General features: G+C 47.2%; 2 protein-coding genes across 2 annotated transcripts; both read left to right on the forward strand.

Annotated features, from left to right (window-relative positions):
• The first annotated feature begins 6233 nt into the window (after positions 1-6233).
• Positions 6234-13274, forward strand: LOC131265486 (serine/threonine-protein kinase pakB). The gene is made up of 3 exons (XM_058267757.1): positions 6234-6794; positions 11337-11583; positions 11664-13274. The coding sequence occupies exons 1-3, from the start codon at positions 6234-6236 to the stop codon at positions 11948-11950; spliced, it is 1095 nt and encodes a 364-aa protein (XP_058123740.1). The 3' UTR covers positions 11951-13274.
• A 7372-nt stretch (positions 13275-20646) lies between these two features.
• On the forward strand, positions 20647-24977 carry LOC131265485 (uncharacterized). The gene is made up of 3 exons (XM_058267756.1): positions 20647-20716; positions 23246-23503; positions 23573-24977. Exons 1-3 carry the CDS (start codon positions 20647-20649, stop codon positions 24481-24483), a joined length of 1239 nt encoding a protein of 412 aa, XP_058123739.1. The 3' UTR covers positions 24484-24977.
• The last annotated feature ends 205 nt before the right edge of the window (positions 24978-25182 follow it).

The raw sequence follows: 25182 nt of genomic DNA on the forward strand, positions 1-25182 counted from the left end.
GTGTGACTTAATTTTTCAACACCACTTTCCGGCGAGGGAGCGCGCTAAACTTTTATCCGCACGCTCCAGCTTGCAACCCAACACACCGCTAGTTCCTACAAACCTCACACCGGGAAGTGAGGACCAAAAAGGGCAGGCCAAGAAAGACATCTCCTGCAGGCACGTTCCATCAGGGGTTTTTGATTTGCTAATGGTGTTTTGAAGTGTTTTTAATACAACGATGGTCGGTTGTTTAATGGTGGCCTGCTTCCGGAAAGTTAATTTAATTTCTTCACACCCAACGCCACCAGGCATGGGTGGCACGAGCGATGAGCAATTTTAGTGCACAGCCCAGCACTAGCAATGGAAGGCAATTCGCCGCGATACAACTGGGACCAACAACTTTAGGCACCTTCTGCTCGCGGAAAGATGCTGCTTGAGACGAGGATATTTTCCCCCAGAGCAGTGGCAGAATTTCGACAACTCTTTGCACGAAGATCGCATCACGAAGCACGAAACGAGATTGGATAAGCTCTCGGCAAATCTCAAGTACCTCGTTTGCCGGTTCCAAAAGGAACCCGCGCGAGTGCGGTGGTTCCGTCCGAGCAACCGAGCGGTCCTGGACGTGACTAATGACTCCAAGTTGACACATGCCGCCCGGATGATCTGACAAGTCAAATTTGCTTTGCCATTCCATAGCACAACCACCAGCGGACAACTCAATGTGAGTTTGAAAAGCAAAAGCGTCAACATTCAAGGATGCAATCGATCGATGGTAGTCTGCATCACCCGATCACGGATGGATAACACCGAATAAAAAAGGGAAACTGGTTACCCGAGTGCCGCACTGGAATGCACTCGAATGCAATGGCAATTGATCAGAGTAAGAAAGATGACATAAATAATAAACGAAAGAAAAAACAAAATTGCGAACCGCTTGATATAATCCGCAATGTCATCGATTTATGTGACGTGATGCGATTACTTGCCGGCGGAATGACGAATTAAAATATTACCGATCACGGATTCGTTTACCCGGCGGGCGGTTTGATTGATGGGAATGAATAATGTTACGGAGCATTAAAAATAAACACCACGGACGATAGGGATCTATTTTTGTGTGGTTCGAACGAAAAAAACATAAAATCAAATGCGTACATTTTCATCGCATAATTCTGCACAATCCTATTAAATGCGCCACGGTGGTTGCATAAATGCGGCTAGACGCCCACCAAGCGCCAACAGATTGCGTTTGTTGTGGTGATTGCACAAATGATACAAAACTTGGGCTGGAAAATAACATTGATTTATGTTTGATTTGGCGGTCGGTTAAATCATAATCAAAGGTTTCCGGTAGGAACATTCTATAACCTTCCGTCGATTAAAATGTTAGGTACAGTTCATTGGTCAGTTTTAATTTAAAAAAACTTTATCAAGCACTTCTGACTGTAATACCATTATCGATAAAATAAAAAAATATACCTTTTTACAAAAATATTATTGTTTATGGGACACGGAGTCATTGGAACGGAGCGCAAAATCACTACGTTCTTGATTCAAAATTAGTTTGTTAGTTGCGTAGGTTCTAAATTAGCCGTTTGACAACCCTGAAAAAAAATTCTTACAATGGTTTTATTGTCCTTCCTTCCCAATTTTTAAAGCTTTGTCGACAAATAGAAAAGCTTCAACCACATTGAATGGGACAGCTGGGACAGGCATTCTTCCGAAGAAGCCGGGTGCCGCGAAGTTGTCACAAACAAAAAGCTATCCTCTTTCGAAAAATACAACATTTTCAATGGATGGAAACGAAGAAAATGAAAAAAATATGGCCAACCCACGGGAGCAAAAACGTTAGGAAAGAGTAATTTTGTACGTGAGATCACCAACAAACAGAGCCGGGGTGCGAACGGAAAAAAAAATCCTGCGTGACTGAAAAGTGCAACCTCCGCCAATGGGAATCCCTTTTTGTGTTTTATTTTTTCGTGTCTACCAGACCGGAGAGAGAGCCGTACGCTTTCCGATGGTAATTGAATTGCATTTCTGCGCTACAGCTAACGCTTCCGGACAAGCAGACACACCACGCCACAGAGACCAGACGTACGTACCGCTGACAATCGCTTCCCGGGCCCTGAGCTGAGGACTGGCGGGGACAAACTTCCGTTCACACCGGAGGGCGCTCGCTTCCGGCAGGTCTCACGTGGCGCCGACAGTTGGACGGTCGGCAGGACGATCGAGTGAAGCAACATCCACTGTCGGGATGTCGGGGCCACCATGAAGGGACCTCCACTAATACCTTGATGAAGAAGTCATCCAGGTGAGATGAGGACCGGGTGCGCACCTCTTACTCGTTTTCCCTTTTTTTCAATTCGAGTTCCATTTGCAGTTGGGGACTTTTTTAGTCCTTCGGCGAAATATTCTCCCCTTGTGGCAAGCTATTACGAAAGCCAGCGCCATCACGTCCTAATCAGAAAGAATGCACTGTGTCGGGATGGCACGCGGCGGTCCACTATCCGTGTTGTGGCCGTGTTCTAATTCTTCCAATTTTTGCCATTCCTTTCCCATCCCGGGGGTGAGGGCTGGAAAGCGCATTGATTTAATTAAGTTACCCAACACTTTCACTCCGTCCGTTCGCTTCCCTCGTTGCGATTCGTTAGTTAACTTCCACGTCCTATTGATTCTGTGTCCATGATTCTTTTTGTTTCTTCGCCACCACCACCGCGTCTCTACCAAATGTCGGTGGTCCGTGGGGGAAAACTTCTCCGACCATAATCCCCCCAACACCCAGCGAAAACGTGTCCCGGTGTGCCATTTAAATTGAATTTTCCATAACGTGCGCCTCTAGTTTCGGAGAATCTTCTGCTGCTGCGGAGTGAATTAGCACCATCAACTTGCCCCACGCAGACACATTTGATCAATAGTGAGATGTGCCAGCGAAGTTGTATGCAAATTGGGCAGACGCAATTTTCAGACGGGCTTAGGTTTCGACCGAACGGCTATCAAATGCAGACTACCGTTGGGAAGTTAATAGCCGGCCTCTTGGGACCATCCACTCCGCGGTAGGTCCACATCATCCTAGACCACCAGGCACGGCAGAGTGATGACAATTGAATTAAGCCTTATCTGGGACGCCATGTAGTCTCTGCCGGAGCTGCATCTTCGCTGCTGGTCGATCGAACCACCAAACCCTAGCCAAGCTCCCCCGGGAGCCATTCCAGGGCCACTAACGATGTCTGATACTGGCTTGCAAATGCTTGGCTCTCCCCCGCCGCCACGAAGAGTGACACATCCATTCCCTCTTTTTGCAGTGCAGCCTCAGATGGACTCAAGTACATATCTCCACCGTCCATAAAAGGGGACAAGGGTTCACAACAGTTCGAGCTGCCCAGATGGGTGAGATTAAACCGATCTCTCACATTCGACCTTCCGACCGACCGGCTGTCGGATGAACTCCGTTTTGCCGTTACTGACTTTGGGGGGCAATTTATAAAAATCATCCTACCACCGTGTTGTAACTGACGCGATGGCGGCGGCCATAAGGCCGATGAAGACCATAAAGCATTTATAAAAATAATTAACATGTCTGCCCATTAATTAATGCAAATGGACGTTAGATTATGCTGGATGCGTCGTTTTTACTTATGTTTTGGCAGCATGAGGGGGTTGGTTCACGGGAGGATTCATACATATGAATCAAGGAAGAAGAGACAGAGACGGTTTTTAATTGAATCCATTACGCAGCGGTTTTCCCGGCGTGAGGGAAAACTCTTCACTTGATTTACTTTGCGGCAACGAGACACACACACCCACACTGAATGTGTTCAGAAAACATGAAAACAAATGAAATGTTGTTTCGTTTTTCCACTCGCTTTTGGGCATATTATAACCTTTGCTTTTTACCCCGCAAGGTTGTGTGTTGACTATTTTAATTAAGTTGTCAAACCATTTCTGCCTAAAATCTACCTTTTGCACAGTAACCCCGCGGTGGTTGTTTTTCACCGTCATTCGAAGAAAGAACGATAAATTAACGTACAAATTAAGATGTGTTCGGGGAAAGTAAAACGTGCTTACTTAGAGACCCATTGCGCGAAAGAGCAAAAGAACGATCCCTGTTGTTCCGCGTCAACACCGGTGTGTGCCACGGTTGGATGATGGATGAAAATCGTACATCAGCTGAAAGCAGCAATCTTTTCTCGCTCGTGAAGCGAACGGTGCTGTGTGAGACCTGCACCAAACGATGATCCAACACAGCGATGAGGTGGAGAAGCAGAAGCTTTAAAATTGCTTCCGTAGTGTTGTTGTACAACAAGGCACCAGCTAAATCATCTCGTGGTTGCAGACGCTGTGTGTGTGGTACTAACATGATCCTTAAATGAAGGAAAATAAAGGGATAAAAACTAGCCGGAAATTATTAGAGCAAAAGAAAAAACCTTCCTCGAGCGCCATCTCACGTCCGTTGAGGATAGTTTCTTTTCCTTGGCAGTGAAAAATTGCTTAGAATTTTGTGTGTGTGCGGTTGGCACGACGGTCAACCGACGAGAACCCCGGATCGTACTGATGAGGTTGGCGAGCGCGCTCTTCCTTGCCGTACGACCGGGATTTACTTCGCTACAAACAAGCGATCCGGGTAGAAGATATTTTATGTTCGTATTTGCCGGTTGTTCCAGTAACCTCACCAGGATAGCAACGGTGATGAGCGAAGTTTGTCCCAGTTTCGGTTGATTAATCATTTCATTTTCCCCACGCTGGTCACAGACCGGGCGACGTAAGGTGGTACACGTAAGCTCAGGGATGGCCCGGCTATATTGCAGGAGAAAATGTACACCATCCTGCGAAGCTTTGCAATATGGTTTCTTCTTTGTTACTGGGAAATGATTCGAAGACACGTTTTCTTAAAAAGAAAAACAGTTGAAACAATGTTGCCAAAAGCAGGAAGCAAAAAACATTCGAGATTGTCTTTTAAAAAACCATGATTGTGAGTTGAAATGTTTACTCTTGCCACAGTTGGAAACATCTAAAAGAACACATTGACTAGCAAAAACCAACACCACACTAAAAGGGCATACCTGTTGCGGAATCATTCTTTGGAAATGGAACTCGACCGTTGCGTCCCCAATACGGAAAGGTAAACATTAGAACCCGTTTTAGACCTCTTTCTTTCTCCACCAAGTTGGCAGACCACTGACGAGGGTTCGAATTCGTACTGTGCGAAAGGTGTGTGGCTCAATAGCAGCCCTATTTGACAGACAGAGACTTTATCTTATCGAAACCGAAAGAACCCATGCAAAAACCACGAGAAAAGCGCCTGAAAGAGGAAATAGTCTAAGCTACTTTAAGAGAAAAAAAAAATACACCCCAAACTGGGTGTTGGGGGCCTCTTATCAGCTACCTTTCAGACGTCAGAGGCACAACAAACACGCACACCAGATGGCCATCGTGCACTAAAAGGAGTTGTTGGTTGTTCTAGACATTTTATGTTTCACTGTATTTATAAAGTGCAACACACCCGTCTCGTATCTTCCGATCAACCGATGACCTTTTGGTATCAGTGGAAAATAAATGTATCATCTTGATTGTGAGTAATAAGGGGTTGCCTGTTGTTCCGGTATCGTATCGGGGTTGCGTAGCTCGCTCAGAATGACGCCATTGTGCTACACTTGCGACACACACACGTTGGTGTGATTTCATTTCCGATTTCTTTGTATCGGGAAGTTTATGTCTTTCTCCCGATTAACATTTGATGTCTTGTTTCTTTTTTCCTGATCCTTCCTTGTTGCATGCTCAGGATATTTTTTAAATATGCTTTCCACATTGGCTTGTCGTTAACGTTGGCTCCACACTTCCATTGGCTAGTAAAAGTGCAGTTGTATAAGCCGCATGTGTTTATGAGTCTTATCGGTTGTTTGTCCCATATCTCGACCGCGCGGCAACCTATCCGCGAATGCTATCAGCAGTTGCCGGTAGGTTGTCAGTCGAGTAGGGTCGAGCTCCCCTTTTTGGAAGACCTCCCAGCTGCCTTCGATCGTGGCTAGTTGACTCGACGTGTGAAAAGTGTGGTCGAATGTCAGATGGTGCGTTCGCTGTTTCGATACCGGGCTGCACGTACGCTGAAACTGGAGAAAGATGAGAAAATTACTGCCAAAACCACCGCATGTAAAATTGAATTGTGACAAAACGCCTTCCGTTGCCAAATCCAGCAAGTGCTTATTAACTTACCAACGCTATGTTTTTCTACCCCCACTCTCCGCTTTCCGCAGATGGCACACCTTCAGCGGCACCGGTTGGAGTCAGTGAGTGACCACAGTGGACCGACCAGCTCGTCGAGCAAGTCGGACAGCTCGGATGGGTCCGCCTCGGAGATCTGCGAGGTAATGCAGGAGTGGTCCCTGGACGGTAGTGACGCGCAGTCACATCCGCTGCAGCTGCACCATCTCCAGCAGCAGCAACTGCAGCGCCAGCAGCAACAGCAGCAGCAGCAACATCATCACCATCACCATCATCACCATCATCTTCATCATCAGCATCGCACCACCCAACAGCAACACCATCACTCGGCGGCTGCCGCCCATTTGCTCGCCACTCACGAACATCTTCACGTGCGTCCACAGCACCAGCACCAACAGCAGCAGCAGCAGCAACACCTGGCCGGACTCATCCCGTCGCCGAACTCGAGCTACACCCAGGAGGACGACGTCGACGAGCAGGACGTGGACGAGCTCGAGTACAGCAAGCACGACCTCATCAGCCTGGACAACGGCGTCATCACCGACTACGAGCGGGCCCAGATTGAGAGCTTCTTCAGCGGACTCGGCACCGAGGTAAGTCCCTGGCTGGGTCGATATAACTGTTCCAGCTAAACCCTCCCCCAATGTCTCAGGGGGAGGAAGGAAAATGATGTCAGAACTCACACTGGCCACTGCCGATGCGGCAAGCTGTTTGACCCACAGAGGTGATAATGGGGCAACCAGTTGACATGTTTACGGAGTGGTTTATTCTTGCGGCCAGATTAGTGTCACCGTTTGACACTGCGGCTATTTTAAGCCGTTTATTAACTTCACCTCGATTGGTTGAACACTAAACATCACGGAAGGAATGTTTAATCGCTTCACGAAGAGATTCTTGCCTCAGCATCGTTTGCTTTTTGGAATGTGTGCCTTGGGATCTATTTCGAGCTTAGAGTAGAAGGGTGAACCAGGCCAATATGGGCTGCTTTGTTTAGTTTGCAAATTATGGGGCCTACTGCGATAGTCGAGTCGGGTATCACTTTGATATTCGACAGAGCCGATTTTATGTTCCATAGAGTAATCAATAAAATCTCGGACATACCTTTGTGATAAATCTGTAAAATCTTATCAGGTAAGACGATTGCAATAAAAACCAAATCATATTTAGGCACACGAATAATGCAAAAGAGATTTGCCAACACGAACGATAAATCAAAAGATACTTTTGTCTTGTTTTGAGTAAAAAAACGTGTTTTGATAGTTGGGTTATTCATTTTTTGTTAGATCTCATTCGGTTTTTAAACGTTTGAACGGTTGATTTTTTACAATCAGTAGCAATTAGTTCCTAAAAAATATTATACATTTTCAAAATTTGAAACTTTCTCATTCAGAACGTCTCGTTCTACCCAAAGAATGAATGAAACATAATATTTCTATTCTATTTTAACCCTCTATTATGACTTGAATATCCTCACCACTTCTGCGTTAGTTAATTTGCCCAGATTAAAGAGATTTAAGAAACCCTACTAAAACAGAGACTGATGTTGTCCAGATATGAGAAGTCATGAAAATCCACACCAAAAAAGGACGTCCACAAATTTCACACTTTTACTGCAATTGAGATTTACTTTTAACCACCGAAACACGGAAGGGTTTACTTTGCCTCTTCCGACTAATCTGATGCGTCAAAGCGTGCTTATCGGACGGAAACAGCGACACCCATGGCGAAATGGGGGTTCCACGGGTGGTAAAGTGTCAACAAACAGTCACTGGCCCGCTTTGGCCAGCAGAGACGAGAGACCTAAAGGCGCATCCGTGCAAAGCGAGGGGGTTGAGTCATTAATGGAGCGCACGGTCGTACGTCGGCGGTTCCGGAACAACGTGCCCCGGCGGGTGGGACGGTTATAGCAGGTCGGAGTGCGGTAGCACGTTTTCTCAGCCGGCGGCCAAATTAGTGACAATTATTATTGCTGTACTCGTGAGTCAGAGCCATTTTGTTTGTGGTACGTTCGCACACACCCCGGGTGGCGTATGATGATGCTTTCCGGAAGATTCCGAAAACAAAGCATTGTCTATTCTGGCAACTGTTGTTTGCTCTCTTAATAGTTAACGTGGGTGCGTATGGGAATCCTTGGAGCTATTTATCATGCCCCAAACCACCCGAAGTCACGTGTCCAAGTCGCTGAGTTGTGCCGACTGAAATACTCCAAGAAATCACAAACCACTTCTTCTGCGAATATTAACGATCGCACAACGACGCAGATCACGTGGAGGAATTCAAATTAAAGAGAGAAAAACAGTATATCAACAACGCAACGTGATTTGCAAGAAAAGGGCACTTGCCAGCATCATAATCAGTCGAGATGAGAAAGGTGAAACATGTGTTCAGCTGCTTTAAACTAAAAGGCAAAACAAAAATCGACAAACAACAAAAAGGAAACTTACTCATAACGATGGAAACGAGGACAAACTAATAAGCACCTTGCACAACACGTGCAATGAAAGCCATTTTATTCGTTTCGATCCATCGTCCCAGGAATATCTGCGGGACGTTACTATTCGTGTCACTGGGTAACCATCGTTTTTTCTTGCCTTATTTGATTGGAATTTTGACACTTCGATGTTCGATGTTGGAAAAAATCACCAAACATGTGTTTCCCCCATGTCGCGCAGAGAATTTACTTCAATATGAAGCAAGTTTGGTGTTGTTTTCGTTACTTTTCATTGCCCATTTATGTTTCGAGCTCCATCGCAAAACGAAACTGCCGAGCTCGAGGGAAGATGGAATCAAAAGTCATCCCTCGTACCGATACATTTGCAAGCGAACAACAAAAAACCAAAGAGTCGCACAATAAATAAAACAAGTTACAAGTCGACGCGCACAGGCCAGTACAACAAAGAAAGGTGATTTTGCATCTTAAATCGAAAAGTTATCATCCGTTAATGATGATTTGTGGCTTTCGGGATCCCGGGAACTCGGGTGGTTTGTGCCGATTTTTTTTTCTTACCCGCCACTAACAGATGGCGTTACTCCGTAATGCTCCTGATGTTTCCGTTTTTTGTTTGCGCAATTTTATCCTTTTCCCTTCTGCCTTGGTTCTCGGTCGAGGGGGGCAAAGGGAAAATCACCCCACCGCCGAGGGAGAAACATTGGGTAAAACGATGGTACCGATTTTGGTCGACGTGGCATGAAAAGCACTGATATAACTGAAAGATGATCGTTGATTGCGAGCACCGAATGAAATATTGGTATGAAACGATGATTCCGACAATGGTGCATCTTTTCTCGGGAGAATATCGGGAGTATGGTTTCGCGGGATTGTGGGAACCACTGGGACGAGGCATCCACCCTGGGGAGGGCACTGATTTTGCATATCTTTTTTGCCCTGGAAATGGACATCCAATCAATTGCGTTGGTAGCTTTTTTTTACTTTCCGGTATGGTCAACTTGTAAAATTTAATGAGAGAAAATATTTTTACTTTTGTTGACTGTTTTAAAGATGAAGACGGAATGATAACTCTAATCTTTAACTAACTTTTATCGTCAAAAACATGCACACAAATTCGATGTTCATCGATTCAGCGAACTAAAACAAGTTGTACAACTCTTGAAATTGATGTTATTACACAAAGTTTTCCACCACCCGGGGGGGGAGGTTAAAAGACACATAAATTAATGATGCTTAATCAATTTTCCACAAAGCTATAGCTTTAATTGGTCTCTGCGTACCCCAAACGACAAACGGCTAATGGAAATGGCAAACTCGCTGTTCTTTTTCCCCCCCGAAACGACCCCATAACCACACGATTAAATCACGTCCTCAAAGTAGTTGAAGAAAAACTTGGCCGCAACGCAAAAGAAAAAAAAAAACTGCGGTGTTTCCGAACAAACCAGACAATCATAATGGTTTCTGGCGAGTAGTGGGCGACGCCGAGTAATGCTAGTTTTGGGGCGCGGTTGGGGAAGGAACAATCTCCGTAACGATTCCCAATGGAGCCATCCATTACGGTGGGGTGGTTGTGTTGCGGTGAGTTTTCCCCTCGGACAGACACCGCCAGTTTCCCGTGGCAAATAGTCTTCTTTCCCGGTGAGCCCGGTACCGCAAATCAACACGCGATTCATTTTGCTCCGATTCACCTTGATTTGAATTTTGGAAAAACGAAACGAAATAAGTACGAACAACAAAACTGGGACCGAGAGGAGCACATCGAATGCTGGGTGGGAGGATTCAACGTTGAGCTCACCGAAGCCGGCACATTCGCAGCGCAAATCTTATTAGCATCCTTCCACAACAGCGAAGCATAAAACTGTGTGTGTTTGCATACGGCTTAGCATATACCTGAACTCAACACCATTCCTTCCCCCAAAGGAGAGACTATTCATCCGTTTTGGCCAACACGAAAGGAAAAAAAAACCTCAAACAAACGGGCAAACGGAAGAAAAATTCTGCAGAAGTAATAGCTCACGTGGCGCCCGGGTCAAAGGCGCTTTCCCGAAAAAGGGACCAAACCGACCGGGGCTAACGACCGACGGGGGGTTACAAATAAAGTGCCATAAAAAGGTCAAAATGGCCAAACTTTATCAAACACATTTTGCATAAACTTTGACCACGAGCCGACGACGATGAACAGAGGGCCGTGTTCGAAACCAGTCCATCATCAGGGCAGCAGTGCCAATCTTTCAAAAGGTGAAGTTTTTCAAACACCTTACTGCTACTAGCGAGCTGGTACTCGTTAAGACACAAGAGAAATGGGAAGTTCGGGCCATGACCCGTCCGTGCTTTTTCTTCTTGCGATCCTGGTTGCTTCCGTATGCTCCTGGATGCCATTAACATATGTTGCTCGCACTGGGAGGAGGCTGGGTTTGGCTGGCAGAAGTCCTTCCGTCAATCTAAATTGCAAATAAATTCCTCCAAACGACTTCGTTCAGTGAAGGGTAGGCGCGATTCTGCTCGCGGTACACGAACCTAGAAGGTGTTATGAAAAATGTGCCAAGCAACCCCACCCCACACACGCACACACCCACACCCGGGAGCCCCATGAATAATAATTTGCCGATATTTTCTACCATATAAACACACCGGGACGCTTTTCGCGTTTTATGCTACAACTTTTCCCATCTCTGCTCACCGACAGGTGTACGTGAGTTCATCGCTGGCCAATCTGTACGAGCGTGTCGGCAAGGAGGACTGGCGCCTGGTGTTCACCGGCATTCCGGTGCTGCTGCACGACAAAGGCAGCACGCGGTCCCGCTGCACGCCGAGGGTAACGTTCGTGCTGGCCGAGCGCGGCACGTGCTTCGCGCTGTGGAAGGACACCATCGACAACCTGTCCGACTACAAGGTGGCCGCCGCCGCCTTCCACACGATGTGTCTCTCGGCAGGTAAGCACAACTCCGCAGCACACGTCCCGGTAGGACGCTCCACTCAAAATTGTCTTCCGTTTTCCTCCTCCTTCCGGTAGATCATCGACAAGTGATCGGATTCAGCTTCGACTCGAACCAGGCCGCCCGGGAGATGTGGGTGCGGGTCGAGGAGCTGACCAGCAATCCGGAGAATATCGCGCTGTCGGCACCGGGACGCAAGCGGAAGACACCGAAGCGCGCCAAGCCGATCGTGCTGCCGCCAAAGTCGCAAATCTCCCAACCGTGCCAGTTTAACCACGTTACCAGCGTTACGACGGGCGATACGCAGCGTTACTTTAGCCTGCAGGCGTTCGTTTCGGCACCAGTCAAACATCGTAGTCCGTAGATGCGTTTGCCTGAAACGACTAAACTGGTTAATCCATTCAGCAAGTGGCACACGTGGGGGCAAAAGAAAGGAATCGACGAACATATTCATCCATGACTCGAACCGGTCGAGTGAATCGATTAAGCCGAGACACAGTTACTCGTCGAACCAGCGACAGTTGTGTCTCGGGTTGATCGAATGCACCGAGTTTATTTTCAAACTCATCTAGATGATGTGAGTTGGGTGATTTTTTTATTAGTTTATTTAAGCAAAGAAGAACTCATTTTCCATTTTCATCGACATTTCAAAAACAAATACGAAACATAAAACAAAACTCGTTTATTTCTGCACCGCATGCGAAGGGGAAAGTAATTGCAGCACACTTTCTGCCGGAATGTAGCTGTGTCCGATACATGAACACACAATCCGAGTTGATTACTCGACATTAATCGATGGTTTAAAATTGTACTGTAGGTTTAAGGTTTTATCTCTCCTCCATGCATGAAACTTTGAGAAGAAGGAAGGCGGAAAACGGCGCGTCCTCGGACGTTATTTTGCACAGTGCTAATAGCTAGACGACTGCAGTGCCACATTTTGTAGATGCTTAAGAGGATAGGGTTTAGGCGTAGGAAAAGAAGAAAAAAAGGAAACTGAACCTCACCAAACCAACCAAGGTTAGTAGGACGAAAAGAAACACACAAAAATACCTGCTATCAGCAGAGCGTGCGTATATTCGCGAGCAAACTACCCGGGGCTTCGGTACCACATCCTGGGCCTGAGCGAATGGTCAGTTTGTATATGTGTGACTGTGATAAGGGATAAGAAACACACGCATCTGCAAGGGCGATGATTTGAGTCGCGAATTGAAAAACACGACACGAAACGGGATGTTGTTAGTCGCTAAGGAACCATTCTTACATTCACTTAGAAACAACAAAAAGAAACTCAACTAAAACACACTGAAACATGGCTTCTATCACTGTTGCGATCATGCACGGTGCGCAAATTATAAAACTTCTATCATCTCTTTTTCTATGCAATTCAAATGCAGCAACACATCTAGCGTTTAATTGTTGTTCGTGTTAATTCGAAACCGCATAAAAGAATCGGAGTTTTAAACACAAAAAATCAAAATGAAAACACCTCTTAACGCTAGCGCCACATACATCAGCAAGAAAGGATAATGATTCCCCCCTCCGCTATCATCGATCAACTTTCTCTACCCGATGAACCCGTTGTATTGATAAATGTAATTGATAAGAGTTTGAGTAACAATTAAGAGTGCTGTAAATATTTGCAAAAGAAAACAAACACACAAATCTTACATGTAGTTCATGATATGAAAATAAAACTTATCAACTGATTGTAACCCATTGTGCATTATTTTACATCCTTATTCGAAACCTTACTAGAGGGCGATATTTTAAAGCATAACAGAAGACCCTCGATTGTCAGCGGGAAAGAGACTGAGAAACTAAGCTTAGCTTAACTTAAAAATCCCGTTCGTTGGCAAGCAAATTTGAACACATTTTTATTATCAGAACGTAATATTAAGAAAAAGAAAAGGTATCAAGAAAAACCTGGGATCACCGTATAAACGGGAAAATTCTGTATTTCAAGCATTTTGCATCCTTCTTCAACAGGTAAATAATTCGAAATACAAAACCAACTAAGAATTTCTTCAAACTAAAAACAAAAACTTATTTTTTTTATAATTTATAACAACAAAACAGTTTCAGCGAATGTTTAAACATTTGAATTAACGTATAAACAAACTAGATCCATAACATAACCTTTTGGATCGAGTTATTCCAATTTTAAATCGACAAAAACGCCACTTTGACAAATATAAGGGCAACTCAATGCAATTTTCTGATCACCAGCCATGTCGCTAAAACAAAAGAACGGACCAACACCGTCGACACTCGGCCCTCCCCCAACAAATCGGAGGACAACGACCGGTTGGAAACGTTATCCATTTTGTGGCTGTCACCGGTAGCAACGTCCGGTCCAAAGATAGACCCAGTCGACTCGCCTCCTTGACTCTGGAAGCTTCTTCAGCCGCCGTTAGGCAAAACTTTGTAGCTCCACCTTTATGGCAATTGTAGGGAAACACATCGCACTACCAACGCACGTACAATTTGCGTGCGACATTCCGATCTATCACCTGCCCCGACGACGCTCGATACAAATACTCGCACGGACGTCCTTCTTTTCCTCCACCTGGAATCGATCGGTAGTTGAGCGGTGCACAACTTTCAGTTTTTTTATTTCCCCCCCGACGGCAACCTCCGCCTTCGCGAGCCGATCGACGTGCTTTGCTGGAAGATCGTGGGGCGAGAGAATGAAAGCGAAATTTTCACGCCACGTTCCCTTTAAGAGAGTGACATCACTGCCTTATCGGTGCGGTCTATTCATCAATCTGTCATCGATCGATCGGTGCGCCTCGGCGACAAGTCCCCGAGTGTGTCATAGCGCACCATCTCGGCCCATCGGGGAGAGGGGATCATCACCCACTGGCTAACTGGCAGGATACGACCGCCGGGAGGTACCAGCAGAGGAGTCCCAACATGGACTCTGCACATTGCTCCGCTTAGATCATGCGCATCGGGCGTTGCAATCTGTTGGTTGTTTTTGTCGCGCACCGTGTTGTGCACCGGAGTGTGTGAGAGTGTGTGTTGATCCGCACCCGAGGGGGACACATCTTTACGTAAGCCATCCGCCGACCATCTGGAGGTCTTTCTCTCTCTCTTTCTCTGGCCGCGGGATCGTGGTAGCGGCGGGAAAACACCCACTTTTCCATTTTCCAAGAACTGTTCCGAACGGCAAAACCGGGAGTCGGTCAGTCCCCGGTAAGGAGACACGCGCTGCCTCCCTCCCAAACACAACCTGTGCGCCTCGACGCCACGGAGCAGGATGGCCAGCTTTGGGCAGAGCACGTTCGCCACCTCCTGGCGCACCCCAGGTTCTCCTCACCTTCCCCACTGATATGAACGTGCGATATGATGTCGATGGTTGGGGTTGGGTTGTGGTTTGCTATTGATGTTTCGATCGAGCGCGGGTGCAATGACACCACGGCTTTTCCGTGCACATGTGTGCGCAGGAAAGTTTGCAGCAACCAAGCGGCAGCAGCGTCCCTATTAGGGTGGGCGATGTGTTCAATTAATTTACACTAGGGACCCGGTTCGGCCCGCGTGCGTGTCGCATGGACACTCGATCGGTGGAAGGAAAATGCAGCGACACTTTAAAGCAAATGTTGAGCACCAAAGTCCAATAAGTTTTCTTTCTGGAATCAAAAAAAAAATCGATGAAAGATAAAATCTCTTATTTTTGGGGGAATTATTTTCAACAAGACAATTTTATGCTGATAAACGATGACGGAAGCCGAGCATTTTCCTCTGCTTTGCGTTCTGTTTCACACGAAATCGTTGTTTCCTCTGCGGAAATAAAATCACACGAAATCGTTGAATAGAATCGTCAGTGGTTTTGTAAAGTTTTTGCTAACAAATAAGGAAAATATGTATTCCAAATGCAATATCAGAAAAATATCCTTAAAAAAAGACCATAATGTTGGGACCTGTTAAACTCCTTCATGGTAATAAGATAGAAGCAGCTGGGCAGAGTTGCTCTTGTGCTGCAAATAGAAGCTTCTGAAATAAAAGTAAACGCAATTTACTTATATGAAAACAGTTTTTATTAGGTATAGTTTGAATGACCAGACCGCTTCTTCAGCATTCTTGCTTGTCTTGATATGAAAATGGGTCAGCTTAGGATTGGATCGACAGTCAAATAGGCAAATCCAAGTCAAATACCCTCCAGTTTTGATTCGGCAAAACAAAGGGTCTTTTGCAAGGGCTTTCCGGTGACGTGCACAATGTCCCTAGTGAATAAACCCATTCATGATTAGGTACCTCGAAACCAAAGTGTAATGTGCTTTTCCCATCGTCTCGTCTTCCCGCGATAGCTTATCAGCGTTATCTACAATTAGGATCGAAGTTTCCAAACATGCGCCGTGAATCGCATCCCTCGTACGGTTGCCAAAACAAACCGGCATGACGATAAGGATCGCATGGATCGTGCAGGGAAAGCTCCGGGCCGTAGCACCGATTCCGTCCGGCGGGGCTAAACGGAGTGTGCGCTCGCAGGCGAACGGTATGGTCGCGGTTTTTGTACCACCGAAGCGAACATGCGCGAACGGTGGCGTGTCTATTGAATTAAGAGGAATTGAGTTCCCGCCAATTGCCCGCTCAACTGCTTACACGTGATGCTGACACGCCTGCGGTGACAATGGCTCGGAGTGTTTAAATTAAAGCTGCGGCCGGCATCGCGCTTCCATCGGCATTTGCCGTCGCCGTCTCATCACATGTTGGCACATGCCGTCGTCCTATGACCCGTCGTCGGTCGTTCCTGGGCGTTGGAATCAATTCCTAAAAAAGAGGAGCAACAATCTACACCCAGAAATAGCTCTAGCATCCACTCCGTGCTCCGTCCTCGAACCCCCTGTCCCAGATGGGAGTCGCGTACGGTCACCACCATGGTTTAGCGCCGCACCAACCAAACGATAGGTAGCCAGTCAGCAGCTGCGACACGAGCGTCTACTTCTTCCCGCAGCGGCATCGAGCAATCGATCCGCGCCGGCAGTTCAATCCGGTCCGAAGTGGTCCGCGCCAGTCGCCGGCTGAAATTGGATTCCAGAAAATTGCCATCAAATGGCCACCCATTTGCGGTCAAGTTTTTGAGCTAAAAAAAGATGTGCGCCCGCACTTATTTCGCGGACGAACCACACGGTTCGCACGGTTAACGATCCGGAGCGCGCTCGTCTCGGACTGCTGCTGTGTCACTTTAAACCAGGCAACGAGTGAAGAACTCCAACCGACGTCCGCTGCCTTTCGCGTTGGGCGTCATCTTGCTTCCCTCGTGTCGACAATGAGGCGCCACACCTCCCCAATTCTTTGTGAGACGCGTATAAGACAAGGGCGATGTTGATGTTCGACAACCGAAGCAATATTTGCGTACACAATAAAATCATATGAATATTTCATCCTTTCCGGGGAACATTATAAGCGCGTTGCTTATGCGGTGATGGTACATCAAAAGGAGCTAAAATGAAGCAAACATATCTATTTTTGAGAAGCGAAACACTAAAAATAAGAGAAACGAAAACTGACATTATAATTTAAGAACATTGCAATTGAACAAACACGAAGGTTGCCACTAGCATCGGGGAAAAAAAAAACATTTTGAAAATCAATTTTAAATATTAAATGTATGATAATGAGAAGTCATAATGAGTGCCCAGGCACGTGATACAAGCAAATTATCTTGTGGCGGAACATTGCAAATATGGTTGAAGCCAATCAAATCCACGAAGCGACGATATCGATCATCAAATGGAATAGCGGATGTAGTAATCTCCGCCATTGGGCGTCAATTTGATACGAATAGTTTTACATGGGTTGTATACAATGAAATGGATGAGATGAATTGAGCATTAATTTGGTGGCATAGAAGCCAAAAGCATCCAGCAGTGAAATTTGTTTTCGTGAACGATACACGATGCATATATAGATATCGTCGCCGTCGGGCTGAAAAATAGAGTCCGCAAGCGGACGTGATTAGAATTGGTAATGGCAACCACGACGAGAGTTGATTTGTTGGATCGCCGAAGCGGATACTTAAACGGTTTGCATTACATTGTGAATCGCTCTCCCGTTACTCTCGTCGGCTTCTTGGGTTGGTTAGCGCCATCGGACGGATGAGTGAGTAAGCGTCCTACGTTCCCGAACCGACTCGAGAGAAGCTTGGCAGGCTTTGGCAAGGAAGAAAAGCAAATGGCATAAGAAACGATTGCATGGTGAAGACTGGAATTTGCAGATCGCCGAGTGGCAATTGCTACAACTCTTCCGATGCTGGATAAACTCGACAGCATGCCGGTGGTGATTGCAACATTTTCTCCAGTCTACTACGGCGCGTTCCCACTATGCAGGAGTACCCTAGCCAAGTGCGACACCGCGCAAGCTAAGCGCGCTCGATGCGTATACGAAATTCATATGCGACACGATGAAAGTGAAGAAATGCTTCGGCTTCTCTGCGTTGACACTAATGGCAAGTGACAGTGTTCCCCCCTTGAATGTGCATGTCCCATCGTGGGTGCGATATGCGCAACAACAAGCATTGCCATCGAGGGAAGCACAAGCATCGGCGATGACCGGCAGGGTCCGTTTAACCACGCTTGCGCTTCCGGAACGGTGTGCGTCGAAAGTATATTAAAGTTCTTCGACGACGTGCTAGTAATGCATAAACGGATTCCTCACCAAGCGAAAGAGAAAGTACTAACCGACACAGTGGTTGTAGAGTATTCGGTTTTGAAACCAATGCACAACATTACACAACCGTACCGGGGCATCTTCCCATTGGGGAGGATGTCAAATCGAAGTTGAAAACGAAAGTACCGGAAGTGACGCTTACTTAGTCGACAGTTCCGGTATGTTTAAGGGTTGCTTCCATTTTGTGAGTTGAAGGAATTTTGGCTTGCACAATATTTACCCTTAGTGGTAGTGGATTCCGTAATGAATTTTTGATGAAATAATTTATGCCGTATTTTCGCCACGTCCCCACAATATAACTTAAGAACTATTGGTTTGATAATATTTCTTTGAGGAATTCCTATTGATGAGCTACCCGGTGTTCCTAACATTCGAAATATGTATATCCTCTTCATTTGTAAGTCCAGAAAATCGTCTCCCAAATAGATCACCACAAAACTGTGCACAAGAATGGTTGCTTTTTTCTCTATGGATTGGCATTTCTTATCAATTTCACGAAACCCTGGAGGTCGTTTGTGTAGTTGTACACATTTTTTTCCCACATTCCCGTTTTAAATCAAACTGCTTTTTAAAGCGTCCACGCGCTGGTCTAACCTTTGCTGCGTCTAAAAAGAGAACTTAGCAAGCGAGTTCAGCACCTCCTGATAATCAAAGTTTGTGCCGAATTTACTACACACGATCAACACACCACACACCACCATCACACGGGCGGATCGTTCATTCATGGTCAATGTACTCCAAATCCGGATCGTAGACCCGGTTCGATAGGAAGTGGTGTCGGTCGAGGGATCGTTATTCTGTGTGTGGTCCGGTCCTTCAAAAGAACCACCGAGATCCAACAACGGAACTCGGAGAAAGACCCTGTGGCGAGTGGTTGGTTGGTTTTAGGAGGAACCGTGGAGCTGTGGCTACGTCGCAAAAATTATGATTGATGGTTTCTTCCCACCCGGTGCTGCTGTTCCAGTTTGAATGACGCGAATCCAGCAATCTTTCTTATTTCACCATACAGCTGGAACTCGCGAGCGCGAGTGCGGTCACAGGCACTGCTCGATGCTTCTATCAGGATTTTGTATAAATGTTCACCATCTGGCGATATTTTAGGGGTAAGTCGGTGGTGGCCACGTTGTGTAAGTAGGTTCATTGCCAAGAGCACGGGCACACACAAAATGGGAGCATCAACATCAACCCCCTTTTTTGTATACTAAAGAAGAAGAGTCTAAGAATACCCTTTTACCAACCCCGTTTGGGGAGATAGGGATAAACGCCATACTGAGTGTTGGAGAGATCATCAGGCATTCTCTTATACGAAACGTTGAATATACTTTAGAGTGGGAGATAGGGGGAGATGAACCCTCGAGTAAATGAACCCTAGAGAGAGATTCTTGAAGAAAGAAGAACCATATATGTAGCAGGATCTTGGATGCTGCTTGCGTGGATGGCATCATTCTCTTCTCCCGTCAATTTATGATCAGGATTCTCCAGAGTTTCATCTCTCATTCCCAGCCATACTGCTCGTTCCGACTTCATTCATCCAGTTCCCCGTACTGGCCCCGTTAGTGGAAGCTGAGTGCACTGGGTTTTGATAAGACTCTCGAGAATTAAGGCACGCTCGACCACTACCACCGGAGACGGCCATCGCACAGATCATCATTCATATATGCACCGTCCGCCGCTTCGGCACAGCCGTGTACTCGGCGCGGCCTGTGTTCCCGCGCGGCTGCTGCTACTGCGGCTGTTGCTGCTACTGGTGCCACTTCAGAGTACACATACACTACCGCGAGAGGCATATAAATTCTGATCAACCGCCATCCCGCAATTTAGTTGCAGTCTGATATTTCGTACGAGCAATCGGGAACGATCTTCGCAACAAGCTGTGGTGCTATCCGCTGCCTGGTTCTGAGACTATCGTTAGCCGATTTCATTACGGTACAGTCTGGTGCTCAGAACGAACGTACGCTGCAGGGAGAGATTGTGCGCCCATTAGGTTACAGCCTTCGCCTCTGACGGGTTCGTAGATCAGTGAACTGACCCCGCGATCGAGTGTTTCTTGCTTCAGTTGGAGCCCGAGCTCGTGCCCGTGTCTACCTATGTGTTTCAGTTGGCAGTTTCCGAGAACATACACTGGTGACGGGTGGTGTGGTGTGCGAGGTAAAGCGTATTTGTGACCTCCATATGACCAACCGGACGTTGTGGTTTTCAAGTTGGTACCAGTGAAAAGCAGCGGAGTGAGCATAAACGGTGTCCAGAACATCGAGAGTGAGTGATAATCGGCAACGTTGTGCCTACGAATTACAACTCCCGAGAAGCGTGTGCGAATCTGTAGTGCGGGCGTCAGCTGAAGCAATCGAAAGGCCGTGCCCACCGATTCCTCATCCCAAACCAAAAGCCGAAATGCAGAGACTGATAGTGTTGCTACTGTTGCTGGCGCTAGAAACGGCGCGCCATCGTACGGCAGGAAATGGTACGGTGCCACTTCAGTTTCCCTTACATATCACGGTTCACGATGATGTGGTTTCTTACATTCTTAGTTCATAGAGTCTTGTATGGAGGGCATGTTGAGGAGGGTTGCCAGAAGAATACCGAGCATTCTGCTTGCGGGGGGATGTGTTGCGTGCCCCCCGTTGCGTGTAGAAAACGTGGGCAATCAAAGTGGGTGTGTTCGAGAAGGTTTGGCTCGGTTGGCGAATCGCGTACGTTCTAGCACTAGACGTCACATGACGACGTCCCAGTGGCCCGCGCATGTTGCGGGGTCACAAACGGCAGCCCGTACGGTGGGTTGTCCAGGAAATGCATCGCGCGCATCCATCCATTTATCCAATTGCGCATTGCTCCCGTGTGCATTGGTGCAGTGTGGCATGATTGATACACTGAGTAATGCTTGTTCGTAGTCCATCTTCAACGGACTGGCACACCCAGTGGAAAGATGAAATCCGTATGGTGACGAGGGAGTGAAATTGGTGATCACTTATATTCTATCCACAGGCCGACATCGCGACCGTTTGATGTACTGGAACGATTCTCCAACCATCAGGAAACACTAGCATTCATCTGGAAGATAGAAGTTACAAATAAAGACAAAATTTCATTTTTCATTGATTTGAGCTAAATCTTTACCTCCCCATCATACGCTCGAGCATTTCAAAGGCTAGAGCGTAAAATCAAGGATTTACTTACTTTTTACACATCCGGCAAGACCGGAAGACACTCTGTCGATTTATGAAAAATCTAGCTCAGCATAGGCAGGAAGCAAAAACCATTCCCATCAGAAACGTCACAATCAGATTGCTGCTTCGTTGCGATTCCAGCGAAGTGCTCGCTGTTCTCGAAACAGCTGGTCCCCAAGCGCGGCTTGTGGTTGCTAAGTGAGAACGTGAACACCGACACACGCGGCTCGACACTCCGATGATTGAGTTGATTCGTTCGTGACGGGGAGGAAAAAAACAGCGTAGCCAAGGCGCGAAAAAAAAAATATAAAAACGCGAATCGCGCGCCGCTACGTCTCGGAAGATGAAGACGACGGCGTGGCGAAGGAGAGCATCGCTTGGACCTGCGCGGGTCGTTCCAAAGGGCAATGACGAAATCGGTGACGACGGTGAAATATGAAGCGTGTGATGCTTCTAAAAGCATTCATTCGGATGACAGAGTGCGGCTGATTGTAGTTTACGCTGACTCGTGGTTAGCGCGCACTCGATACAGCATACAGCAGCTCCTTCAGAACTCGAGCCACCCGTTTGTTTTGTAGTCCAGTCATCAGACCCTCGTCGGGGGCATCCCGAGCAGCTGGGAGAACCAGCACAATTCATCTGCTTCCGCTAAGGTCAAATGAAAAACAATTTATGTAAAACCACAATTCAAATGTGTAAACATAACAAAGAAAAGAAAGTGTTGCACATACACCACTTACGCGGGGACGGATGGTCGAAGGTGGTGGCGTACGTGACTGTCCCCGGGAATAACCATGCCGTCAATTAGCGGCCATTTTTTGTTTTGTACACACTCTCCCACATGCCAATCTTTCCCGGCGATAATCCGCCAACCGAAGCAACACAACGGTGTCTGGAATGCTCGGGATGTGTGAAATGTTCGATGTGTGTGCAGTGTGTGTCCGTAAGGCGTTACGTTACATACCAATTGCAACAACCACGGTTGACTAAGTGACAGTTTATTCCACTTCGCCGTCAAGTATCGGACCCTGAGATGCGCGAATCCGGAGTTCTCGGGCAACAAAGTTGCCGACAAGATGATGTGCTACCGTTATGCCCAGCAGATGGAGGAATTAGAGTGGTAAACTTCCTCCCACAATCACCACCCAACGCGGTCACCCTCCTCTCTCCCAAAGCTACAAATTTGTCTAAGACACACGGAAGAAGCGCGATCATTTGCGATCAGCGATAAGAGTGTGCTTGACGTAGTTATGTGTCTAGTTCCCCTCGGTAAAACTAGCTCTCACCCACCCTCCTCGGAGCTGGGAACACATGTAGCGGCACTCTCGCACCACACGGTATTTACCCGTTTTGTGCTGCAGAAACTGGGGCCTACCCTTGATCCCAACCATGTGTCAATATTATTCCCGCCCCGCGTTCGTAAGCGAACGTAAACAAAATCCACGTTTTCTCCGAGGGTTTTGATTTGTTTCCGTAACCTCTCGCTTGGCTGGAGAGACGTCCTAGTCACACTCCAAGGTTGGAAAAAAACGGGCTGCCCAACGGGGAGGCTTTCTATATGCCGTGTTTATGGAAAATATATCACCAGTTGCTGAGAGCGGAGGAAAATCCTTAAAAGTAATTAAAGAAAGAAGTACTTCATAGCTCGAAACATTCCTAACATAAGCGTGGCAAAACATTGACATTGCTTTTAGTCCAGAAATACCAAAGCGTTCTTTATGAAGGGATTCTCCACCATTAAATACTACTTGACATCCGTGACCACACCATTGTGTCGTCTATGTCTGGTCAGCGTGCGCAGACAACATTTTAAAGCGTACTATCAGTTCTATTTCGAAAATTTCTCATTACAGCCGTCGAGCGGAACTGCGTGGTGCCGCTGAAGCCCGATCTGTCCTATCCATCGCCGCTGATTTTCACGCAGACCGGTGTACTGATCTCGCCAGAGAACGATAGCCGCGAGGCGGATGTCATAACGCTGGCAACGGGTGAAGAGGTGGTGTTCTCCTGCTCGCCCAACTATTTCCGCGAGCTGTCCTCGGAGAAGGTGCTGTGGGGCCAGTGCAAGAAAGATACGACATTCGGTAGGTATACCAGTCATTGTTCGGTATCATTGGAGCGATGCCTCATTTTGGTTATTTATCTTGTTGCAGTGGTCAACGGGCAGGATAAGAACTTCGTGTCAGCGCTCGCCTGTAAGGAGCGTCCGATCGAGGAGATCATCGTGTCGGTGCGGGGTTGCCCGGCAACCCTACGCTCCATCGAGTACGGATTCACCAACCCGGTCAGCAACAAGTCGTACATCCTTGGCGAGGCGTGCTACGACGCGAAGGTGGGCCGCACGCACTTCATCCACACGAAGGTGCGCTCCGGCACAAACAGCATCGAGCACCTGGCGCTCAAGGTAAAGGACAACGCGACCTACTTCCACGGCTACCACCCGACGCAGCGCTACAAGGTGGACCTCAGCAAGGCGCTCAACATCAACGACCAGGTCGAGCGGTTCCGGGCCGTGTTCGGGGTGAAAAACGCACCGAAGATCGAATCCCGCCGGTACATCGGCGAGTCGCTGCTCACCCACCGGCAGTACCTTTCAGTATTAAAGATGGCCTGGAACTACCAGATTGTGAAGGATCGCGACCTGCTGCTCAACTTCGACCGGCTGCTGGAGGACATCCGTGCGCTCGAGGTGACCGAGGTAGAGATCTTTACCGGCGCGCACGGTGTGCTGACCCTGCAGGACAAGCACAACCAGAGCGCCGAGGTGTACCTGGTGACGAACCGGTTCCCGGTGCCGAAGCTGCACTGGACGGTGGTGCGATCGCAGGACAAAGCGACCGCGATCGCCATCTTCAACAAGCCGCAGCTGACGGAGCAGGAGCGCGAGCAGAACGCCTTCTGCACGAGCGTCTGCGAGCAGATCTCGTGGCTCAAGAAGCTGCACGAGGCCGATGCGTGGCAGAACGTTCGCGACGGGTACGTACTTTGCTGCGAGGTGGAAGACTTCCGCCGGACAGTCAAGGAGATGCCACCGATTGCCGGCATCAATGGTCTGTTCGTCTGAAGATCCCCACACACACACACGCTATCTGCGCGCGGCATCATCTCGAGCAAATCCTAGCGTGTCGTCCAACATTGCACACCAATCTGATCGCGAGCACTGAAACGGAGCCGGGAGTCGGCGAATAGAACGAGAGAACGTGACAAATGATTGTGAGGAAATGCGAACGAGAAATACAGAATTGCTCACCAAAGCAGGCAGTGCACACGCCGGTGGTAGCCACTGGAACTCGTTTGTTCCACTGCTGATGCGTCCCGATGCTGCTACTGTCTTTTCCCCATTAATACTGCTAGTGCACCTGCTATTACTACTTCTGCAGCAGGCTCTAAAAACCGCTGAATCTGAAGCTAGAAGCGTCGGCATTGTGATTTTAATTTTTTTTTTTGTGTAATGTTTTAAATTAAAACCCCTAGCTCTTAGAATGTAGTATTTGTATGAAAACGAAAAAAAAACACTGATCGCGTAATAAAAGTACAATTCGTCTAGTGTGCTTGAAAATCTTAGAGGAACACGTGCGTAGTATTGTTTCATTCCAGTACCAAAGTGAGTGGATATTCCTAATCTTAATGCTTCTTCTTCTTCCTTTCTTCATAGATAATTGAAAAAGATCTTCATACTTTCTAGTAAATGAAAGATCCTGCGTAACTCGTAAAAATCTCCCATTTCCCTTTAACCGAAGTCAGCTGCCCGGCACAAGTCTGG

The sequence above is a fragment of the Anopheles coustani genome, chromosome 2 (genome assembly GCF_943734705.1).
Source record: "Anopheles coustani chromosome 2, idAnoCousDA_361_x.2, whole genome shotgun sequence".
NCBI lineage: Eukaryota > Metazoa > Arthropoda > Insecta > Diptera > Culicidae > Anopheles > Anopheles coustani.

Excerpts from the sequence above, each read along its gene's own strand:
- LOC131265486 (XM_058267757.1), top strand. The coding sequence starts at position 6,234 with ATGGCACACCTTCAGCGGCACCGGTTGGAGTCAGTGAGTGACCACAGT. Across the intron at positions 6,795-11,336 it reads TCAGCGGACTCGGCACCGAG|GTGTACGTGAGTTCATCGCT; the intron begins GTAAGTCCCTGG and ends GCTCACCGACAG. Across the intron at positions 11,584-11,663 it reads CACGATGTGTCTCTCGGCAG|ATCATCGACAAGTGATCGGA; the intron begins GTAAGCACAACT and ends TCCTTCCGGTAG.
- LOC131265485 (XM_058267756.1), top strand. The coding sequence starts at position 20,647 with ATGCAGAGACTGATAGTGTTGCTACTGTTGCTGGCGCTAGAAACGGCG. Across the intron at positions 20,717-23,245 it reads CCATCGTACGGCAGGAAATG|TTCTATTTCGAAAATTTCTC; the intron begins GTACGGTGCCAC and ends GCGTACTATCAG. Across the intron at positions 23,504-23,572 it reads CAAGAAAGATACGACATTCG|TGGTCAACGGGCAGGATAAG; the intron begins GTAGGTATACCA and ends ATCTTGTTGCAG.